General features: G+C 25.6%; 2 protein-coding genes across 3 annotated transcripts; both read left to right on the top strand.

Moving 5' to 3' along the window:
* Positions 1–7891: 7891 nt before the first annotated feature.
* Positions 7892–14057, top strand: LOC145835865 (carbonic anhydrase-like). 2 transcript variants are annotated; one of them, XM_082943607.1, is made up of 2 exons: positions 7892–7988; positions 11201–14057. In XM_082943607.1, exon 2 carries the CDS (start codon positions 11230–11232, stop codon positions 12178–12180), a length of 951 nt encoding a protein of 316 aa, XP_082799733.1. In that variant the 5' UTR covers positions 7892–7988; positions 11201–11229; the 3' UTR covers positions 12181–14057. The 2 variants fall into 2 exon arrangements, with proteins under 2 accessions (XP_082799733.1, XP_082799732.1); XM_082943606.1 differs by lacking the exon at positions 7892–7988 and adding an exon at positions 8052–8331.
* A 2-nt stretch (positions 14058–14059) lies between these two features.
* Positions 14060–19886, top strand: LOC145837184 (mesencephalic astrocyte-derived neurotrophic factor-like). Its single transcript, XM_082944951.1, has 4 exons — positions 14060–14145; positions 15314–15438; positions 16870–17011; positions 19186–19886. Exons 1-4 carry the CDS (start codon positions 14076–14078, stop codon positions 19350–19352), a joined length of 504 nt encoding a protein of 167 aa, XP_082801077.1. The 5' UTR covers positions 14060–14075; the 3' UTR covers positions 19353–19886.
* The last annotated feature ends 2960 nt before the right edge of the window (positions 19887–22846 follow it).

The following is a 22846-nucleotide window of genomic DNA, read 5'->3' as shown; positions in this document are numbered from 1 at the left end:
ATGCCAACAAATTGCCAAGTGATTTTGATCACAATTGCATAGTGTTTTTTTGATATGTTTCAAGTACTTTAAATATTGTAAAAGCTCATTTAAAAGTTTTGAAATTAAAAAATTAAATAATAATGATTTATTATTTTAAGACAAAAACATGCTCCAAGACTCCAAATGATCTAGAAGCATAGCATACAAAGGAAATGTTAAACAGGTAAAAAAATTAGCTAGAGAAAAAATCTACTTTAAAAACATTAAAAGTTTCTTGTTTTTGTTTTAGTTCTGTTTTCAATAACAATATAAATTAGCAACAAATATTTGTAGTTTCTGCATGCTTAAAAAATATTTTTAAAAGTTTTTTTTTAAACTTTTTGTATCAACTTATAAATAAACGCTAAAAGATGTTCTAGGTGCAAATTAAAAAAAAAAAGCATTTTAATACTTTAAGAAAAACTAAGAAGCAACATTTTTTTTGAGTTATTTTACAATGTGTTTCAACTTGCCAAGGCAAAAAAAAACAAATCTGCTGAAATACTTTAATTTCTGAGGGGCGCCTAGGTATATTTGTCTTTGATTGCTTAAGCTAGTTACGTACAATGTGTTTAGATTTTTATACATAAGTAACTTGGACACTGAATGTATGCCAAAAACACAGTAACCTAACCCAAATATTTTTTCTAAACCACTAAATTTTAAGATCACTTTTAGGTTAATTCCCTAAGACAAAAAATATTTAAAGCAGCTAAACAGGCATGAAATGAAATTATTGCATTAAGCTTCACTGATTTTGTGCTGATATTTATTAATCCTGAGAAAAAAAAAACAGTGACATTACTGAGCGATAATTTTTATATAGTTATCAATTTAGTCATTTTATTTGATCTTGACATTAATTAAACAGCTTTGTGCATGATAAAAAGTATGTTTTTATTCAAGACTAGATTAATTAATTTATTGAAGTAGAATTAAAAATATTGTTTTGGAATTTTCCAGGCATCTAAGAGAAGCAAAAAAACATAATTTAACAACGTGTTCAGTAACAAGTGATCAAAAATATAAAAATAAAAAGACCTAGACACAAACCTAAGCCTTATCATATATTTCTTAATAAACATACAGCAAAACTACCGTACAGTTACATAGAAAATTTGAAAACAAAAGTTCTCAATCACAATAACAAAATACAAACCTTTAAAAACAAGAAAAAACCTGCAATTAGTCAAACAAAAAGTGTCCATTTTAAGGCCAAAATAAACAATACGACCAAAATTTAAGACTATATCATAAGTAAAAATAGATAATAGAATTCTAAAATATTTTTGAACAACAAAAAATCGATACAGCAAGGATCTGTCAAACATAGAATTTGTGTTATAAAAGCAAAATTATATCTTTAAATAAAAATCTTTGCCAAGCTACAAAAAATATGTTATAACATATATTAACCTTACAGCTAAAATCTACGAAACATAAAAAAATAGCAGAGAGTTATCGTAACAAAAAAGAAAGAAAAAACCCAGCATCCAAAATGTTTATCTAAAAAAACTATTAACTTAAGATCAGAACAAAAACAAAACAAAAAATAAACACTCCAACATTAGAATAACATTATTTATAATTAAAAATTACTACTTTAATTTTATCTAGTCATAGTTATAATACTTGTACAATTTTTTCGTGAACAAACTTTATTTGTTTAAATATAGCTGCTAAAACCAACATTAATTTGGTATACTTATTTAACTATGAAATATTTTAGTTGCGTAAAACCATTTTAAAATAGTCCATTAAACAAACACTATTTGTACTTTAGTATATATATTATTTTTATTTATTTTTGTAAAATTACATGTCATTGCAAAAATACATAGAAATAAACTTGCTGGGTTTGAAAAAAGTAATTTATATAAATATTATTGTTTAAAAACAATAAAATAATACTAGTTCTTAAACTTTTATGAGTTGTGAAAAAAATATAATACTAATGATAAACTTTTTAGAAAGAAGCTCTAAAATTCAGAATCTTGCAATTCTTTAAATTGCTTTTAAAGTTATTTTCATTTAAAAATACTTAATTATCTAGATCACACAACTTTTTACAGATAAATGAGTTATGTTGAAAGCTCTTTATTCAACGGCACTTTTACTTTACTTTTTGACGTATAGTTCAATATATATTTTATGTGTATATAATTTTAGATATGTCTGTGTATAAAAATTATTTAATTTTTATAAAAACATTTAGTGTTGTAAAGTTTAATAGTTTCATTTTTTATTAAGTTTTTTGTTTTAGAGTTTAAATTTTGACTGTAAATTTTTTTTTATTTGTAGCTCATTATAATTTTGATCAAGTTGGTAATGGTACTCGATGACCGAAAGGTCTTTTTGCGTATCAAGGTCTTTGAACCAAAACATTTTTGAGCAATTTATCGTTTTGGTCCAATAAACAACCAAATTACTATATAAAAGAAGTCGGCAAAGTGCGGCCCTCAAAGTCAAAATCTGCGGCCCGCGAGCTACTTTTTAGCCAAAAGTTACTTTTTAGCCAAAAGTTACTTTTTAAAAAACACAAAAATAAATGGTTATGCAATAAAAACTTACAATGAGGCGTTTAATTTAAAATAAACTCTTTACAAGTGCTATTTCACTACTTATTTTTTATATTTTTGGTATAAAATAGTATTGTTCTACTTATTACTATATTTATTTTTAATAACTGTGGTCCTCAACGAATTTTTCTAAAAAGTGCGCCCCGCAAGCAACTTTATCAGGGAAAGTTGGCCCGCGAGTTACAAAAGGGTGCCGAATCCTGCTCTATAATCAGTAACCCATACGTTCTATTTATTTTAGACCAGGGTTTCCCAAAAGCAAACGCTTTCACCTATTGGAGCATTATTTACTGTCAGAGGTCGAAAAAGTAAATGGATAATTAACTAGTAATACGGAGTATCTAATAAAGGGGGAATGTGAATTAATTTCATTTCTTCCTAGTAACGAGTTTGTAAACAGTTATGGAAAACGCAGAGATAAAGAAAAAGTTTAAGAGTTGGTACATAAATTGATTTAAACTTAAAACTAGAACATAAAGAACTATAAAATTTTTATTATACATTTTCAAAGTAATTTCTCTTTAAAGAGTTTACTAAACACAAAAATAAAATCTTGTGTAGGTTTAACAAAAACTAATAAGAACATGAACGAATCTCAAATATTCTTTTATGTTTAGTATAAAAAAATGAAACTGAGATGAAATAAAACTTCTTAATGTTTACTACGACATAAGTATCACCTACTTAGTAAAAAGTGTTTAAATTTTTTTATTGAACGCTTTTTTAAAAAAATTAGTGTTTTTAAAACAACCAATATTGAATTAAGTTTATAAAAACAATTTAATAACCTAATTTATAATTGAATTTATGTAAATTCTTGGAGACTAGAACTTTGTCTAAACTTAGAGTTATAAAAATACACCTAAAAACAATAAAGAAAAAAACGGATAGCATATATATTTAGTATACAAACAAATAAATATTAAAATACATTTTTTAACTGATACGTTTTATAAATTAACATCATTTGCTTATAGCATATTATTATTGAATATTAAACGACAAAAAAACTCTCAAAATATTTGGTCCTAGGACCTGGTGTACAAAAAACCTTTTGATTATCGAATCGCACACCACTTGGATATCTTTTAACGTCTAAAAAACCATATTTTTTTATTTTTAGTAAACTGATAGTTTTAAAACATATTTTGTAAAAACCGTAATTAATAGAGGAAGAATATATAAACACATTGAAATCTTAATAGTTATATGACTTTTTACTTATTTGTTAATTTTAGATGGCTGAAAATCAGTTAAAGTGTTAAGAGTTTGAATTAACAAACAGATTAATTAAAAAAAAAATTAACAGATTAGTTTTGAAATTATTAGTCATCTTTTTTATAGCTTGTTTTAAGTAACCAGTTTTATAATTACTTCACATTTTTAGCACTTGGAAAAACAATGATTAGCAATTTTACTAAAATAACTATGTGCATAACTTTTCAAAATATCTACAATTCCATTGTAGCAAAACTAGTTTAAAAAAATAATAAATCCTGTTGAGCAATGATTAAGTTTGAAAACAAATAAAAATGTGGCTGTAATGATCTGAATAACTGGTATGTGAGTAAAAAATATTATAATGATTTAGCAAAAAAGATTGAAAATTAAAATAGTTAGTAAAAAATTGTGACAAAAATAACACAAATAAACAAGCAGAAACCTGATGGCTAGAAATAAATTCTTCGAAACACAGTTTAAGGTGTGAAAGTTCTTAAAAGAATTATTCCATCTAGAAGTTCACTTGAAAAAATATAACGTAGCTAGATGAGCTGGAGGAAAGACGTGTGTTCTTAAGAGAAAGAAAAAGTGTATTGAAAATGATGATGAGTTACTGGGAAATTCATTCAAAAAATTTAAAAGCTGAAATTCAACAAATGAGTTTCCACTGAAGATAGCAGAATTGTTTCGAATGAAAATTCGACTGTAGAAAAGAATATTGGCATTCCAGAATGTTAAAACGTAAATCCGGAAATTATTATTACTGGAGATAATTCAAAAATGTTGTTAGTACTGATTCAGAGAAAATTTGATAAAAAGTAAAATGTGAATTTAACAATTTTCAACACGTATCGAAAAACGCTAACACTTCTGCAACGGAGAACAATATAAAAAAAGTCAAATTAAAACAAAATAGAAAATTTTCAATCATAAACTAGTTGGCAGCATCGACATTTACACGATTAATAAACTAACTGCGGCCCGCGAGCATATAATTGTGGCCGGCGAATGAAATAAAAACTTACACTAGACATGCTGAGTTTCGAAGTGTCGATCAAACATAAAAAAAGGACTTAGGTAAAATTTACGGGAGATTTGAAACTTACACAAGTCATTTTGAACTTTAAAAATAAAGCAAAAACTAAAACTACAAATACGAACCTCAATATTTTTATTTTTAAAATTTTGTCCGCGACCACCAAATGCTTACCGACCCCTGACTTAACATCAAATTTTATTTACTATTACTAAGCGAAATAAACTGTATTAGCCTGTCAAATTATAAACGCAGATAAAAAACAGCTAACTAAAGTTTGAACGTTGTGTTAATTAAAAACTTAATAAAATAAGCTGCCATTATTGCAGCCTCGTGCTAGACTATATGATTTATGTATACATTTATTTCTTTTTATAGATTTATAGGTTATTAGCAGCATTTTTATCAGAAAACCGTTCAGTATGAGAAAGTATTGACATAAAAAAGCGTTACACTCAGCACAAAGAAAAGTACATTTTTACTTCCAACTTTTCTGACTTTTGTCAAAATTTTTCAGAGTTTAAGTTGTTTTCCCCTTTTTAGTAAAAATTAAACTTAAGGTAAAAGATGTTTTCAATAGGATGAAAATGATAAAATCATATTGTGTTGCCACTTTAAATGTGCTACATAATAAAAAATCTAAAGGGTGATTAAAAAGTCTTGTTTACAGCATTTTTATTTTATCTCAATTTCATTATTTGACATATAAAAATAGTTGAACCTTCCAGGTTTTAACAGGTTTTAAACCTAGATTTGTTTAAAAATACCTTATAACTGTTAAGTTAAGACATTATAAGGTTTTTCTCTTTCGTTCTTATAAATATACCGCCTAAAAAAATATACTAGTCTAAAACAAAAACTATAAAAACACTTTTATAAGTATTTACTTATAATATTGCTTATTAAACGATAAAAAAAAGCGCTCTAAAAGTTTGGTCAAAAGACTTGGTGTACAAATAAACCTTTCGGTTATCGAGTCGTACACCACATGCTTATAAAGTTTCTTAAGAGTTGTTATACATAGTTTTTTTTTTATAATTTAAATATTTGTTATTATTAGTAATAAAAAAATCAGTTAAACGAAATAAAAAATGAAAGAAATTAAAAATAAACGAAAACTAACTGAATTTTGTTTTTAATAATGTACTATGTATCTTGTTTAGTAACATAAGAACTAAAAAATAAAAACAACTTAAATTAAATTTTAAAAGAAGATAAACAAAACTAATAACAGACGTGTAAATACTTGAATTATAGGTTACAACTTCTTTAAAGAAAGTAAAATGTAATACGCAGAAATGTTTGCACAAAAATATTTTATAAGCATTTTGTGCTGAATGGAGATTTTCATTTAATTTAATAATCTAACTTAAACAGTAAAACCAATTTTACATTTGTAAAATAAACTATTGTAAAAATTTTTTAAGACTTTTAAATAAATGATTTTTACAAGAACTGAAGTTAACTTTTATAGAAAATATAAAGATAAATACAAACTGTAAAACTTATGCTTTTAATAAACACAAAGAAAAAAAAAACAATAATAATTTTAACCATAATGATATTAACAACAACATATTTCTTTCTATTTTAAAATATACTTTTTTTTTGATTACTTGTCTAAGTCTAAAACTGTAATAATAGAAAGCAAGCACCATTTGAAAACATTAAAAATAAAGAATTTTTTCTTTGATTTCGTCAAAAAAAAAGAAGATATTTTTTAACTTAAGCTTGCTTGAAACAGTTATCTAGGCTTAATTTAAACACTTTATTTTTTGCCAAAGTAAAAACATCTATAACTAGTTTTTTACATTTACATGCTAAAAAAAGTTTCTAAGTATCCTGAACTTAATTCAAAATGGTAATCTTAAAGAATAATCTTAAAAAAAACCTATAGATATGAAATGCTAATATACTAGTGAAAACAAAACTAATTTGTAATAAAGTTTTAGTATTGTATTTGAAAGTTTTTACAAAACTTACTATAACTAAATTTTAACTATGTAAAACGTTTCTAAAAGTTTTTACTAAACATTTAAAACTAAGTCTCAACACTATTTTTTTTTCTGTTTTTGATAATTTAATATAAATTAAAGGTTATCGATTTATTTTACAACATAAAAACAGCAATACAGGTTAAATATATGTAAATAAAATTTCTTCTTAGTACTTAAAACTTAAATAACTTTACTTAATGATAGAATAATTTGTGACATTTAACTAAGGTTTTTTTTTACGTTTCTAAATAAAGCTTATATTGGGCGAACAAAGCTTTTAAATCTTTTAATAATTTATTGTAGTCGAATATACGTTATGTATGTTGTTAATTGTACTTTAATTTATATAAACAACTTTATTAATAACAAAAATAAAGTATATTCAACAAAAGCTTTATTTACCCAGAAAAAGTAAACGGTAGACAAATTAAATAAAAACAAATAAGCACAAAGTCTTCTTCGTCATAAATTTTAATTTATTTAAAGTTTCAGATATTAAGTATTTCGAAACTAAATAAAAAAAACATAAAAATATTAATAGCAAACACACATACTTACAACAAGCAAATTTATATAACGTTTAAGTTAATTACTTAACAAAATTTTGATAACCAGCTAAAATAGTATAGGTTTGGTGATATTAAACATTTCGACGTGGCCGCTTCAAATCTTTATTTATTTGATTTTCAGAGTTGTCCCAACGCTAAACTTTTGTTTATTTTGATATGTGTGGCTACCAGCTGGTTAAAATCTTGCATCTGTGCTTCTGTCTAAGATCAATTGGTTTCAAAAATGTCTTTTAAAGTTAGGTATTTTTTTAAATAGTTAAAAATAATTAAGTACAATATATAAAGTCACAGTAGTTTAAATAACCTTTTTGTAACAAGAACTTTAGGTTTTCTAAAATAAAAACTTAAATTTTTTAATTTTTTGTTTTAACCAAACATTAAACATTTTAATATTTCTAAAAATCAACATTCAAAATTTTGTTATGAAACTTTAAAGACCATAAAATAATGCAAGAGCTGTTGCTTGCACGCCGGTCTTATATAAGCCAATCAGAAACAGACGAGTTGCATTCAAATTTGCAGAAAGGACAAGTCACTACTAAAGAAGCCAAATTCGTCTAAAATTGTAAGTGTTGTTGTTTACTGCTAAAATTACAACTCACACATCTTAAAATAAAGGTTTTGCCTTGAGACATTCTGGTATTTGTTGTGGCCACAAGTAAAATTTATTGCTAGCCACATATCAACATGACCGGCTCTTTGTGGCTACGTCACGGCTTTAGCCTCAAGGTACATTAGTTTCTTGAGAGAAAATCTAAGTGTAGTTTAGTATAAGTACAGGATTTTAATTGACAGTTTTGATCAAACTTGACATAATAAGTTAAGCCTTTGTTTTGAAAGCATAATTATTTTGTTATAAATTTCTATATAAATACCAATCAACATGAAAGACTATGTCCCCATACCAAGTGAGTTGTTTATATATTATTCTAATTATTTTATTATTATTTCAAAATTGGTTAAATTAAAAAAAAAAAATAAGGTGTTTAACTAGTAAAACAGTTTTTTTTACATCTTTTTTTTATGATATGTCTTCCCAAAGAACATGGTTAAGAAAGTATCATGATTATTTAAGTTTTATTTATAAAAACATCTGGTTTTTCTCTTCTAGATATTAGTCTTTGGTTTAACTTTATATTTTGCATGTATGTAAATTAGCAGTTGAAAAATGATTTGATTTTAATAGGTTGAAATAAGGTATATTAAAGCAGATTCCTATTCACAAAACTATTTCTCCTTACAGGGTTGCCACTTTACCTGGAAACCTGTAAAAACCTGGAATTTAACAATTTAGGCAAATAAAACCTGGAAAAACATAAATTGTGAAAATAAACTGGAAAAATCTGGAATTTTGAACAAAAATCACCAAAAAACCTGGAATTTTAAACAATTTTTATATGTCAAGTAGAATAATTTTTAGTTGACGCAAAAAATTTACCATATAGATAAACAATTTTTGTCAATATCAATTTTTTATATTAAAAACACATTTGAAGTAGCTTTACAGTATCTTTTCAATGTTTTTGTACTACTTAATATGGTTTATTTTTATCTCAAATTTAACTTTAAACTAAAAATAGACACAAAAATGTGTACTTATAGAAATCTGGAGAAAATTTTGAAATCCTGGAAATTAAAAAAAAAAAAACTAGTGGCAACCCTGTTCTTATTATTTTAATGTGGACTTAGATAACCATAGTTTGATTTAATTATAATACAAGCATATTCTTTCATGCATTTCTGCATTTCTGATTTTGGTATTTAAGGGCATAGGGGGGGGGTCCACCTTGATTTTTACAAGTTGGTCTTATATTTTAGAGTTTCATCTGAGCTATCAGACATTTTTAACCACTTGAAAAAATTCAAACTTTTTTTTTGAGATATGGGCGATCAAAGTTGGTGATCTTAATAGGTTCCGTATGGAAGGCGGTAACTAAAAACTTAAAAAAAGACCATTTCTATATAAATATATCTCCTCCTTCATTTTTCAACCAATTTTCTTCAAATTTTCACAGAAAGTGTATTATTAAATTTTAAAAAGATTAAATGCAAGAATTTATTTCATTAAAAAAAAAAAGTTTTTATTAAAAAATAACCACCTATTTTTTTTGTTTTCTTTATCTAAAATTTTTTTTTTCAATATTTTTAAAATTCCAACATTTAAAGTCTTATAAACTAAAAAAAGAATGTTTCCTGAAAATTTGAGGTCTCTAGCTCAAAAAATGAGGAAGAAAGATTTTTAGTAATTTTTTATATTTCTGAGAAAATTGACCTTGAAAAATTTGTGGTCCATACATTTGTATAGAAAATTTTTTTAAAAATTACAATATTTTAAAAGTTAAATAAGATTTTTAATTCTTTAAAAACTGGCTTCTAGATTGTACCTCCAGCTTTCATATAAAAGATCATATGTTATTTTTAGTGAAAAAAAAAGTTGGACTCCCCCTATACTCTTAATATATTTAAAAAATAATTTATTAAGATTCATCTTCAATAAATAAACTAATTCCTTTAAAATATTTACATTTTTTTGACTATTTTGTATTGATTAAGATGAATGCCAATATTTAGCTATGCTAGTTTTTATATACATTTTATCAGTAAAAAATTGTAACTTACAAGCTAAAATGAAAGGTTTGAAAAACGTTTAATGTCATATATAGTAATTTAGTAGTGAAAAAGTTTTTGTAGTAGAAATGTCATAATTAGTCAATGATAATATAAAGTTGAAATCTCAAAAAAGACATAATTCATTGAAATTTTATACCTAAAATTGTCCAAAAATCTATAATAATGTAACCACTAAATTAAATTAATTCAAACTGATAGCCCACACTATACAGAGTTGCCACATACCTAAAGCAGGGTGGTTTAAATTTTAAGAATAAAACATGATGACTTTGTTTGTCTCAAGTTTTTTGCAACTTAGTTTGACTACAACTCAAATACTTTTTTTTAGTTAACCTTCAATTGCAACATGAAGTCTTATAGCAAAAACATAAGGTTATTTTCTGTAGAAAATAAAAATTCTAGAAGATTTTTATTTAATTTATTAATAGCTTTTAAACAAAATTTTGAAAAAGGTGATTTACCCCTCTATGCCCTTAGTATAACAAGCTTAAAACAAAAGCTTAGTTTTATTTTTTTGGGTTAAATTAACTTGTACCTCTAATATGTTAAGAGTTAAAACTAAATTAAAATATTATAATAAATCTACATTATAAGAACTTTAGTTCATCTATATTACTTATAAAACTGTTTTGGGGCTAAAAAAAAATAACCTTTTTAAACAAGTTAATTCTCTTTTAAAAGTTTTTATCCCTAGTCTACCCAGGTTTTTATTTATGGGCTTAAAGATTGAGTAAATTAGAATTTTTTATGAATTCTACTGCTTTGAATCAATTATATTTTCATTTTTTCTCCAATTTTCTCAAATTAAACTTCAAAAGTTAAAACAGTTACAATAAAAGAAGTTCTTATAGTGAAATAATAATTAAAAAAAGTTATAAAAATATTTTGATACATTTAGATTTGATTAAATTAATGCAATTTTATATGACATCAGTGTACATTTTTGACAAGCAAAAGTTTTAAAGCAAAACTTAAATTTCATAGATAATGTCATTGTGGTTTCACATCAATTAGCAATTATTGTGGTTTCGCTGCTAAATTTAATCAATTTACTCTAATACACTTTTTTTTCAATCAATTCAGTCACACACACTTTTTCTCTTTTTTTTCCCTATAACAACTTAAATTTAGTTTTTAAAATTTCAGAATCAATTGACGTTCAAGAGGACAAGATCATGGCGGAGCAGGAGTTTCAAGACATTGTTGACCAGGAATATGAAAACGACCATTTTGAAGATGAGGACATGACAAACGGGCATGAGGCAGAAATGATTGAGCAAATAATTGAGTCTTGCAAGCTCCACGATGAAAAGTTTCCCAAGCACAAGCTGGAAGCTGTGAAGTGGGGGTACTTCGAGAGGCTGAACACAAACATGAGTGTGGTCCATGATTGGAGCAAGCAGTTTCCTTGCGGTTGCGGGTCAAGACAGTCCCCCATTGACATCAAAATATCTGACTGCCAGCAAGCTTCATTTGCCCCTCTAGTGCTGAAAACAGACAAAAAAGACTTGGAGTCCTTGTCAAATGGTGGCATGGGAGTTAAGTACCAGTGCAAAAGCAGATCAGAGCTAAGCGGAGGACCGTTGCTGAAAGGTGACACCTACGCGTTGGAGCAGTTTCATTTTCACTGGGGCGCCAATGACACTGTGGGCTCAGAGCATCTTTTGAACGGGGAGGCTTACCCATGCGAGTTACACTGCGTCTACTACAACAAAAAGTACGGAAACTTTATGAATGCTTTGAGCCACGGTGACGGCCTCTGCGTTGTTGGCGTCTTCATCAAAGTGCAAGAAAGTGACAACCCAGGCTACCAGCCTGTCATTGAAATGCTCAAACAAGTAAAGTACCCCGACACCTCCACCAATTTCAACGGTGACTTCAACATAGAGGACATGATGCCTGCAGACAAGCAGCACTTTTCCCACTACGAGGGCTCCCTGACCACGCCACCACTGAGCGAGAGCGTCATGTGGATCAACTTGCTTGATGAGGTCGGCATCTCACAGAATCAGCTGGAAGTGTTCAGGTGTCTGATGAACCCTGCTGGTAAGCCGCTGGTTGATAATTACCGTCCGGTGCAGCCCGTCCATGAAAGAAAAGTCCACTTGCAATCAAAAGCCCAGTAATAGACTTTTTTGAAACTTTTTAAACACCTGAGTGCTTTTGTTTTCTAATTTTCCTTTTTTTTTAAAGCAATTTAATTTGAGTTTGGTAGCTACGGTTTGATTGTACAGAAAAGTACTTTTGCTGATTATTTTTGTGCTTATAATCATTTTGTACTATTTTTTGTAACAAAGTGTTACATGTTGTATGTAACATAATTTTGTTGTAAATACACAATAAGCTATTTTAACTTCTACATATTAATAATAGTTAACAGTGTCAAGCAAAAAAGTACTCTCAGTTTTATCAATTTCTTTGTTTTTGTAACATAGTTTTCCAAACTTAATTCCTAAGTTTCCATCAGATAATTTTAAAGATATAATTATAAATTTTTTTAGTTTTATATTTTTGTTATGCTTAAATAACTATGATAATTTCTTAACATGTAAATGTCCAAACAGTATAAATAATATTAAGGTTTGTTTATGCAAGCTTAAGAAAAGATTCCTCCTTAGATTTACCTCTCTATAATTTCAAGTTCACAATTACTACTAACTAATATAAAGAGTATTTATGTGGTATTAAAAGCTCAAGTTCAACAATGTGTGTCATTTATAAATCTGATTTACAGTTTATTAAGAAGTTATCAAATTTATTAAGATTTTCTACTCTAAAATTTATCTAAATTTAAGTTCTTAACTGAATAGTTTACAAGTGATAATTTTAAAATTGTAAAGCCCTTTTATGTTTGACAAGTTGTTTAATAATTAGTATGCATAATTTTTAAACTGACTGAGCAATTGTATTTTTTTCATTTATCAAGTTTGATCCTACTCAATCTTAAGTTTTTAATGATTCCTTAGTTTTCAAAACTTGGTATTTTAAGTTCACATATGCAATGCTTTATTATAATAACTAACACAGAAAGTCCAGCTGTTTTCTTAAAAGCTCTAAATTAGTTGACCGTCCTTGATTTATCATTTTGATAATTTTACTAATGAAATTTAATTATTAAATAATCCCAAAGTTTAATGACAAAGTAGAATACACAATATTTATTATTGGTTATAATATAATGAAATTTAAATATATACAGGGTTGCCACTTTACCTGGTAACCAGGAAAAACCTGGAATTTGACAATTTAGGCAAAACATCCTGGAAAAACCTGGAATTAGAGAAATTTTGAAAAAACCTGGAATTTTTAACAGTTCAGTAGAAAAATTTCGATTTGACACAAAAAATCTATTGCATTTTTGTAATAATCAAAAAAAAAAATAAAGAAGCTTTACAGTATCTTTTTATGTTTTTATACTATTTGACACAGTTTTCTTACCTTAAGTTTAACTTTAAACTAAAAATCGACTCAAAAATTTACTTTTAAAAACCTGGAAGAAATTTGGAAAACCTGGAAAAAAAATGAGTGGCAACCCTGTATATATGACCTAATTTTATAATATTCATTTAGCTAGGCAGGTATAATGTAATTAAACCAAGTTGTTTAAACTTATAAATGTATTTGAAGCAGTAACAATTTCATTAATCAAGACAAGTAACATATAATCTCAACCATATAAAATTAAATAAAAGTTTTGTAAATTGAATTAATAAAGATGCATTAATTAATATTACTTTAAAACTGTTCTCATCAAAAATATTGAAATATAAACTGAAACAATATTTCAGAAAAGTTTCTGATTTTAAGTTTGGTGACTATTATTCAGTTGATTTGCAAATAAACTTTAGTAGCTTGTAAATATTTTGCTTTTTTTTGCTGACACATACGTCCTAATTTCAATTAATCTTTTTCGGTGGATTTTTGCAATTTTTTTTCAAATCAAGTGCTGTATGATAAACTTGCTGCAAATAAATAATTCTGACTCGTAATTTCGCTTTTGTTTTTAGAATACTAAAATAAAATGAAAAGTTATATCTTGTTGGGATTCCTGCTTGTTGCCTTGAGTCAAGTTTCTGCTCAAGAATGCGAAGGTTAGTTGTGTTTTTATTTAATAAAATTATTTTTAAAAATACAATATAATTTGACTGTTTCACATAAATTATAATTGTTGTATATATCTTTTGTAAATGTATCATACAAAGTTTTTTAGAAGAAAAAATCAGTTGCTTTATGTTAATAAAATTTGTAAAAAAAGTTTTTGAGGTTTATAATTTGAAATAAATCCCCATAATTTTTTTATTTTGTAAATTTTTTCAAATAAAAGTATTAATTTGTAAAGTATAATCACTAATTGCTCCTTAAAAGGATTAATCCTGCATAACAAGTCATACAGGTTTTTTTCCTGAATGTATTCGGATATTTTGATGTTTTGAGGTTTTAATTGATTTCAAGCATTTAAGTGGATTTATTTGTTTCAAAAACAAATAAAGTTGAATTTTTATTTGAAAAATAATTGACGTTTGGTATCCGCTGTTTAGCGGTTTTTTGTTAGGAAAAGTAAAGTATACTTTAAGTTATATCCCTGCTTTATATCCCTAATACTTCAATTGTTCTTTATTTGGTTAGTTTTGGGTTTTAAATATTTTTTGCAATTTTTTTAAATGACTTGTCTTTGTTAATACCTGCAATAAAATCATTTATAAATTATTATTTGAAAAAAATATCCTACTTTGACAACTTGAACATTTATGTGTTCCTTGCTTTCTATTATGTATTAAGTTGTTCCACATACCATATACCTATTCTTAAAAGTTTAAGTATGTTCAAAATATATTAAAATTTCCCTCTATTACTTGAGAAGTACTAGTTAATGTTTAGTGAATTTAAACAATTCATTCTTGTTCTTATAAACAAAGCCACAAACCATCATCTGATTATTGAACAAGCTAATTAATAACATATTTATTGGCAAAAATTGATTAAATATTTTCTTATACAAAGTACTTAAATAAACAATACATATTTTTACAGTTTCTTGACAATTTAGTAATATATTTAGTTTAATAAAGTTTATCCTTATAAACGACAATCATTATAAAATCATTAAACGAAGTACCCAATAACATGTTCCTTTAAAATAACAATATTTATGAAGTCTGCGTTGGATACTCATAGGTTTATCAATACACGTGTGGAATTAAATTCAATATTCTTTAAGTTTTAAAATATTATTATTTTAAAAATATTGAATTTATGAAGTTTGTGAGAAGTTTCTTGGCAAGATGGTGTCGGCCATGAAGGAGGAAAATGTCGAAGGAGAAAGCAACATCAAAGCGTTCTTGAAGAAACAGTGCAAGACCGCCAAGGGAAAAGACAACAGATTTGTAAGTTTTTAACCATGATTTGAAAATATGTATTTGGTTTTGCTATAGATTGCCAGCATATTTTTTGTGTCATAAAACTTGTTTTCATTTATTAAATAAAAAAAATGTCATGAAGTTGAAAAATATATAGCTGTAAGAATACTTGTGTCATCAAAAAAAGTTTTAGTTGTTAAAGTTCAACTTGTCATAAGTTCTAAAAATATTATTTAAAAAAAAAAAGTTGAAAGGTTTAATTAGAAGTCATGCTGAAAAATGCTTGAAAGTGTTTTTTGAGGATGTTAACAAAAACTTTACTTTGATCATCAAAGAAAGAAAATAATGTTTGATTTATTTTTTTAAAGGTTATTATGATATTTTCTTTTGATAATCGTTATAAAGTTTTTATTATCATGTTAAAAAATATATTTTTAGCAAAAGTAGTTTTACTTTTAAAACAGTCGTTAAAAATGAATGTTTTTATTTTGTGTGAAATTATAAATTTTCAAATGCGCAAAGTTTATTTTTAGCAAAATTTTTAATAAATGTTCGAGGCAGTAATAAAAGATTTATTCAATTGTTTCAAAACACAGCTGCTAAATATTTTAAATGTCAATTTAAAAAGTCATGAGTCTGAATAGGAAGTTATTTCAATTTTTATTGAAAAGCTGCTGAAAAATATTGATTCATACTGGTTTTTGCAGTATACTTCATTGTAATTAACATTTTCACCCGCTTTAGTAATGTTCACCAATTACTTGATATAACTTCCAGTCATAGTTGCCATAAAGTTTTTGTAAGTAAGGCTGATGTGAGTGCCTAGTGAGTCTACACTAAAATCAACGTTGTCTAGTTTGATGATTTAAAAGTTGAAAAGAAACTTGAGAAAGTTTTGTTTATGACTTGAAAATTTATATCACTTTGAAAGCAAGTTCACAATTAGCCACAAAATTTTGACTCTGCTAACAGTTATAAATCAAGTTCTTTCAACAATGTTACTGCATTAATTGTTTTTAATATATTATGATTTATATGAATTATATTTTAACACAGTGTTACTACATAAAAGTTTTTATTAGTGCATTTTCGTCTAATACAGTCAGTGCTGCTGCATAAAATTAAACTTACTTTTGTTTATTTTACTACATCAAACTTTTATTTACCAATACTTTTCAAACAGCTGCAAGATAAATTTTTTATTCACCAATTATTGCATTCAAACAGTTTTACGGACTCTTTTCTCTTTCACTTAAAGAGTTTTACAACATCGGCGATCTTTTATGTACATGTTTATCTCAAAATAATTATTTAATTTCAGAGTTATTACAAAAATGAACTTGTTATAGATTCATTCATAGAGGTACAAATTTGAAACAAATTGGTTAAGCAGCCATCTCTGCTAACAATTTAAATCAAACTCTGCCATCAGAAATGATATTTTATTTAATATTACAGTGTTACTACATCGGAGCGACCGAGGACGCGGCAACGACGATGATCAACGAAGTATCGAGGCCCCTCTCCCACCACATGCCCGTGGATGTGGTTTGCAAGAAGCTTAAGAAGAGGGATTCCCAGATCTGCGACCTCAAATACGGTTGGTGTTTGCTTTTGAACATTGTGTTTTAACGACATTTCTAAACTCATACTGCTATTAATGATAGTAACTTTGAGTTTCAATTACTATTTTAAATAGAACCTTAACGACTGGTAGTTGAGGTTGGAATTAATTAAAAAAAAGTTCATTAAGAGTTAGCTGAGGATTTTAGAGTTGTGTCGACCGTGTAATGATTAAAAAAAACGCCCAAACATAAGGTGTCCAATACGATTAGTTAAAATTTGTTCTAATTCATTATTAGTAAAAACTATATTTGATTAATACTTAGATTATATTTTGAATACATCAAGATGGTTTAATATCAATTTAAGCAATGAATTTTTGAATAGTTGTTAGTCAAATTCAAAGCTTTTTATTATTTTCATAGTTTTTAGTTTAGACCAAGGTCATATCTACAGTCTCAAGTTTGATTGGTTGAAACTGTAATAGTATTACTTTAAGTAAAACTTTACATATAAGCTCATGATACAACCGCTTGCTATTTTACCATGATTTATTATAAGCATTACATAACTTGTGTCAGAAGTTTGTGCAACATTTGATACAAGCTTGTTATACGGTTCTGAGGAATACTTAACTTTTTCCGTGCTTACATAAGCTACTTGTTTGGAAAATTTTATTTTTACAAAATATTTCGCAAGTTAGTCGAAAATTCTTCGTTTTTAGGACCATTCATGAGTTTATGGTTATAAAAATACAGACTTTGAAGGATTTAGTTTAAAATGTTTGTATGATGAAAATACTGACTTTGAATGATTTAAAATATTTGCTCTGATGAATTATGGTTGTTTCATAACAAATACAATTACGTGACTTAGTAAAAATCTGTTTGTTTTAACAGTTTTCAGCTATAAGAAAGATACGTGTATGAAAAACATTTATCTAATCCCCGTGTATGCTTAAGGGAATTGCTAGAATTAATTAAAACTGCCTTTCTAACGTGTTGTGTACTTGCGTTGTTTTGAATTTCAATATTTAAATGTTTAAATTTAAGTTGAGGTAATGTATATATTATAATTTATGTATAAATTTTATGATTATTAATTTAGCTATTGAATTAACTCTAAAGCTAATCAGTTAAAAATAATATGTGTCAAGTTTAAATTATCAAGTGCAAAAAAAGTTGTATAAAAAGTAATATGTGTAGAAATAAAATAAAAGAATTGAATAAAATAAAACTGAGAATTGTAGAATTAATTCAGACGAAAGTTGAAAGTGTTATTGAGTTTTTTTTTTTGGTCTCAATTTTACATAATACACTTTATAAGACGTTACAAAATATGTTCATGTGAAATTGTAATTTGTACGGCTGTCACTTAAAGTGTATCCGAAGCTTAAAAATGAAATTTATAGTTTTTTTTCTGCAGTTTGTGTTTTGTGTAATTTGATGTAGCAAAAAAAAACTTACAAAAATTAATGTACTAAATTTTCACAATTTCTAGCAATAAAAAGTGATATATTAAATTTTTAAGTGTAAATAAAAAACTATAAATTAGTACATTCGAATTTAAAAAAAACTACAGAATTTTTCATTTCAGTTTATAGAGACTGAGTACAAAATATAATAAGTTAGTACATAGTACGTTTTATTAAATTAAAACATTTTAACTTATAAATAGAATATAATTTTATTTAAATAAAAAAGTATCTGTATCCATGTTTTTTACGTGATAATACAAAATACAGCTTTATTTTTTTATGATTAGTTGATTTCTTGTAATTTGTGCTTCAAAAATATTTCAAGCACTTGTTTTCGTTTGTTGTTTATAAGTAGAATGTCTAAATAACATAAACATCCTCTCATCCATATAAATACCCACTCAACATAGAAGTAAGTAAATACGTAAGTATTCACTTTATGTTCTTATATTTTTACGCAATTAACATTTTTTTACTCACTTTAAATTTTATTACTCATTTATTACTCATAAGTATTTAAAAGTATTTTAAATATTTTAACGGTGAAGTCAAATAAAACACAAACAAATTATACTACTATTTAATCAAACATAGTTAAGTAACTAAAATAACAGAGAAGAGATATATTTCTTAGAATTAGCAAAAGAAGCATATTAGCTTTACCAAACTGTAAATTTTTTTAATTAAAAATATTATATATTATTTAAAATATTTAAGTAATTATAATTTTACAGAGAAGGAGATCGACTGGTCGAAGGTTAATCTGAAGAAGATGCGCGTGAAGCAGCTGAGGAAGATTTTGGACAACTGGGGCGAGGACTGCAAGGGGTGCATAGAGAAGTCCGACTTCATCAACAAGATCAACCTGCTCAAACCCAAGTACGTCAAAACTGAATTGTAAAATTTCAAGTTTTTGTTAGATGAGTTGAAATATTAACAAAAAATTCTCACCTTGATAAAAGTATTAACCGGATGATTTTTTATAAATTAGAGTTTTTTTTTTGTGACTGTTAAGAACTTAATTGTAAAAAAGTCTGGGTGTAAAAAAAGTAAAACTTTTTTTGACACATTTTCTAAACTCTAAAAAATTCTTTAAAAGTAAAATTTTTAGCCATTTTTTTTAGTGCAAAATATGTGTTTTAGTCGGATGTTTAGCCTTTTCTAATAAATCTTTTTATGTATATTATTTTTTTAAAGCTTAAACTTTTTGTAACAAGCCTTTTTTCTTATTTATACTAAAGTTTATGTTCCTTAAATTTTCTAGGAAATTTTTGCAGTTCTTGTCTAGTTTTTATATAATTTAAGTTATTTAGAAAAAGTCTATGTATTAATGTCTTGACAAGTTTATGTTGAAATATAAACATTCTTTTTATGCTTTTTATTAGTTATACATTCTAAATTTGACGGCGTTTTGAAAGCAATACTTCAATAAATTATTACGTTGTTACCATCGTTTCATTTATTATATAAAAAGTTATTAATAGATAGTATAGTATAAAATTGAAGTAATTATAAATCATTATATCTTGTTTATACTATTATAAAATAAGTAAATATTTTTCTATTTCATTTTTTATTTATTTTTACACTGAATCACTCTTAATAGAGTAAAGGTCATTTCCTTTTTTTTTTAAAGTTAATATAACTTAAAAACTTTCAATCTTAGCTACTAACTAGTTGCTTTTTTCAGCTTAAATAAATTCAAAAAGTTTCTGGTATTTAAGTTAGAGAGTTAGTTATGTAAGTTTGAAGCTAATATAAAATTAACTAGAAATCAACCTCCTATAGCTGTAAAGCAATATTGTTCAAATTCATACAATAACTTAGCTGATTTCAAATTAGTTAAATTTGATAGCTTCGCTTATTATGATTAATGGTACTAAAGATTGTGTAGAAAATGATAAAAAAAACAATTGATTAGTACAAAGTCAAAATGTTCAATTTTGTAAGTTTGAGTTTTTTTGTTTAATACTTATGTTAATTGTATAACTTTTGCACCCAACACTACAAAATAAAACAAGCAATTTTCATCTAATACGACTGTGGACCAATGAAACTGTTTGTATTCGAAATGATGACCAATCAAAATGTTTGTTTTGTTTGCAACGTTCAAGTTTACCTACTGTGTGGTCAAATAATTTCTCCTTTTTACAAACTTTGTTTAGCTAGCTCTAAATTTGCTTATTACTTGTTTTCTACTAGTTATAATAAGTGTGCGATAATTTGTTTGCATAAGGTGTGCTAAAGTGTTTGTTGTTAAAAAGAATATATTGAGAGCTACTGTTTTTGTTTAAAGCTGTCAAAATATGGCATTTATAAATTATTGATTATATATAAAAACAAAGTATTTGCTCTTACAAAATTTATTGGTATTTTAATTTTAAATGTTGGGTTTTAATTTACTTACTGTTAAAATGTGGTATTTTTGAGATTATGTTTAAAATTTGATGAAACAAGCCTTTAATAATCGATGTTTAATATTTACATATTTAAATGAAGATTTAAAATACAATTAAATTTAAATACTATGTTGTGATGGATAATTTTTTAAGTGTAGTTTTTATGCTTCCTTTAGCTTATTCAAAAAAAAAACTAGTTAAAGTAGTTGAAAAACATTTAAACATATATTATAAAAATGAGTAAAATTAATGAAATAGATAAATAAGTTCAACTAACAATAAATTATTTATATTTTAGAACTTATACAAAAGTATAACTTCTCGTCAACAAAAATTTTCATTACTCATTAATTTTTACCTTAGTTGTCTATTAAACTAAATGTGCAATTAATAATAAAATAAGTAGATGAATTACCAAAATCATTTAATTTAGCACACATTAGTATAAATTGTTTAGAATATTTTTTATAAAAATACCACTTGAATAATTCAACTTATTTGAAAATAGACATACTTGTTCACTTAAGTATTACACTTAATCGTTTTTTTATTTATTTTCAAAGTTTAAAAATGCACCTATATGAAATGAATTATTAACATATTTTTTAAACTTAAATAATTACATTACTACCCGAAAATAGCAAACAGTAAATTAAATTATCTATTAAAGTATCTAGTCTTTTGTCACTATTTGAAGTTAATCTTCCCTTGTATAAAATACAACCACTATCCTAACATAAATTAAATCCATTCAAGTAAAAGTTACTAAAAGCTATATAACTCCCATATAAGCATATTTTTCACCCTGAAATTTTTTACGATATTTCTCAAGATATTTTTCACGACCTTGAACTTACATAACATTCGTTGAAGGAAGGAAAATTTGTAACCACAACAAAATTTATGTATTTTCATTTATTATAAATACTTCTAAACAACATAGTGATTTATCATTGTTTTTACTTGATAAAATTGTTTAAATATTTAGGTGTTCTAAGATGTATTTTATTTAAATTATATTGCAATTATATAACTTGTTTGATGTTATCAACTAAAATAATATATTCCTAGTTAAATTATACTTTCAATTATCGGTGGAAATTTTCTCAGATAAAAAGTTCAGAGCTAGGAAAACAATTACTTTTGGTTTTTTAAATGAGTCTTTTATAAGATTACAATGAAAAATAAGTCTTGCAAAAGATGATAATTCTATGTTATGGTTTCATAATTAAGGTATTACAGGTTTTAAATTCCACATAATTTCATTGTAAGAAATTGTGCAATGTTTTCTATATTTTAATTTTGCACGGCTGTCACTGTAACAAACCAAATAAATAATTTTAATCGGATATTCGTAATATTTAACAACAAATATATAAGTTTTGAAAATACTAAGAAACATCTTGCAACCATAATTAAAAAATTTTACTTAAGATTGACGTTTACATGGCATTGTGGTAAATAAACAATAAGTGCTATTATTCCAAGTATCAAGAATTAAAACTTGTTTGACTTGATAGAAATAAATTAGAGTTTCACCAAAAGTTGAAGTTTTTGACATCTATAAGGTGTTGTTATAATTAAAAGAACAAGTACTTTGTTTAGTTGAATTGGTAAAAATAAAAAAAAGAAGTTTATGAGTTATCAAGCCAAATTGATATAATTTTTTTGAAAATTTTGTTGACAAATTATAAAAGTTAATATAAGCCTGACCTCATTTAGCATTAAATCATTTTATTTCTATTAAATACTTATTTTAGAAAGTATTTTAACTTGTAAATCCATGACTATTTTATTTATTTATTTTTGGTTCTTGGATGTAAGTAGTAACACTTGTATTTGCAATATATGACAAAATAAAGTTATTATATGTAGATGCTTTTTCACTGTTTATAAAGTCGATGCAACTTTTTTGACAATTTTTCAGTAGAGATAGAGTTTCAAGTCAAAAATCTTAATCAAATTAAACTTGAAAAGTAATATGTAATTTATAAAC

Source organism: Thalia democratica, chromosome 5 (assembly GCF_965202585.1).
Source record: "Thalia democratica chromosome 5, ktThaDemo2.hap1.1, whole genome shotgun sequence".
Taxonomy (NCBI): domain Eukaryota; kingdom Metazoa; phylum Chordata; class Thaliacea; order Salpida; family Salpidae; genus Thalia; species Thalia democratica.
This window is presented reverse-complemented; position numbering and strand designations above follow the sequence as displayed.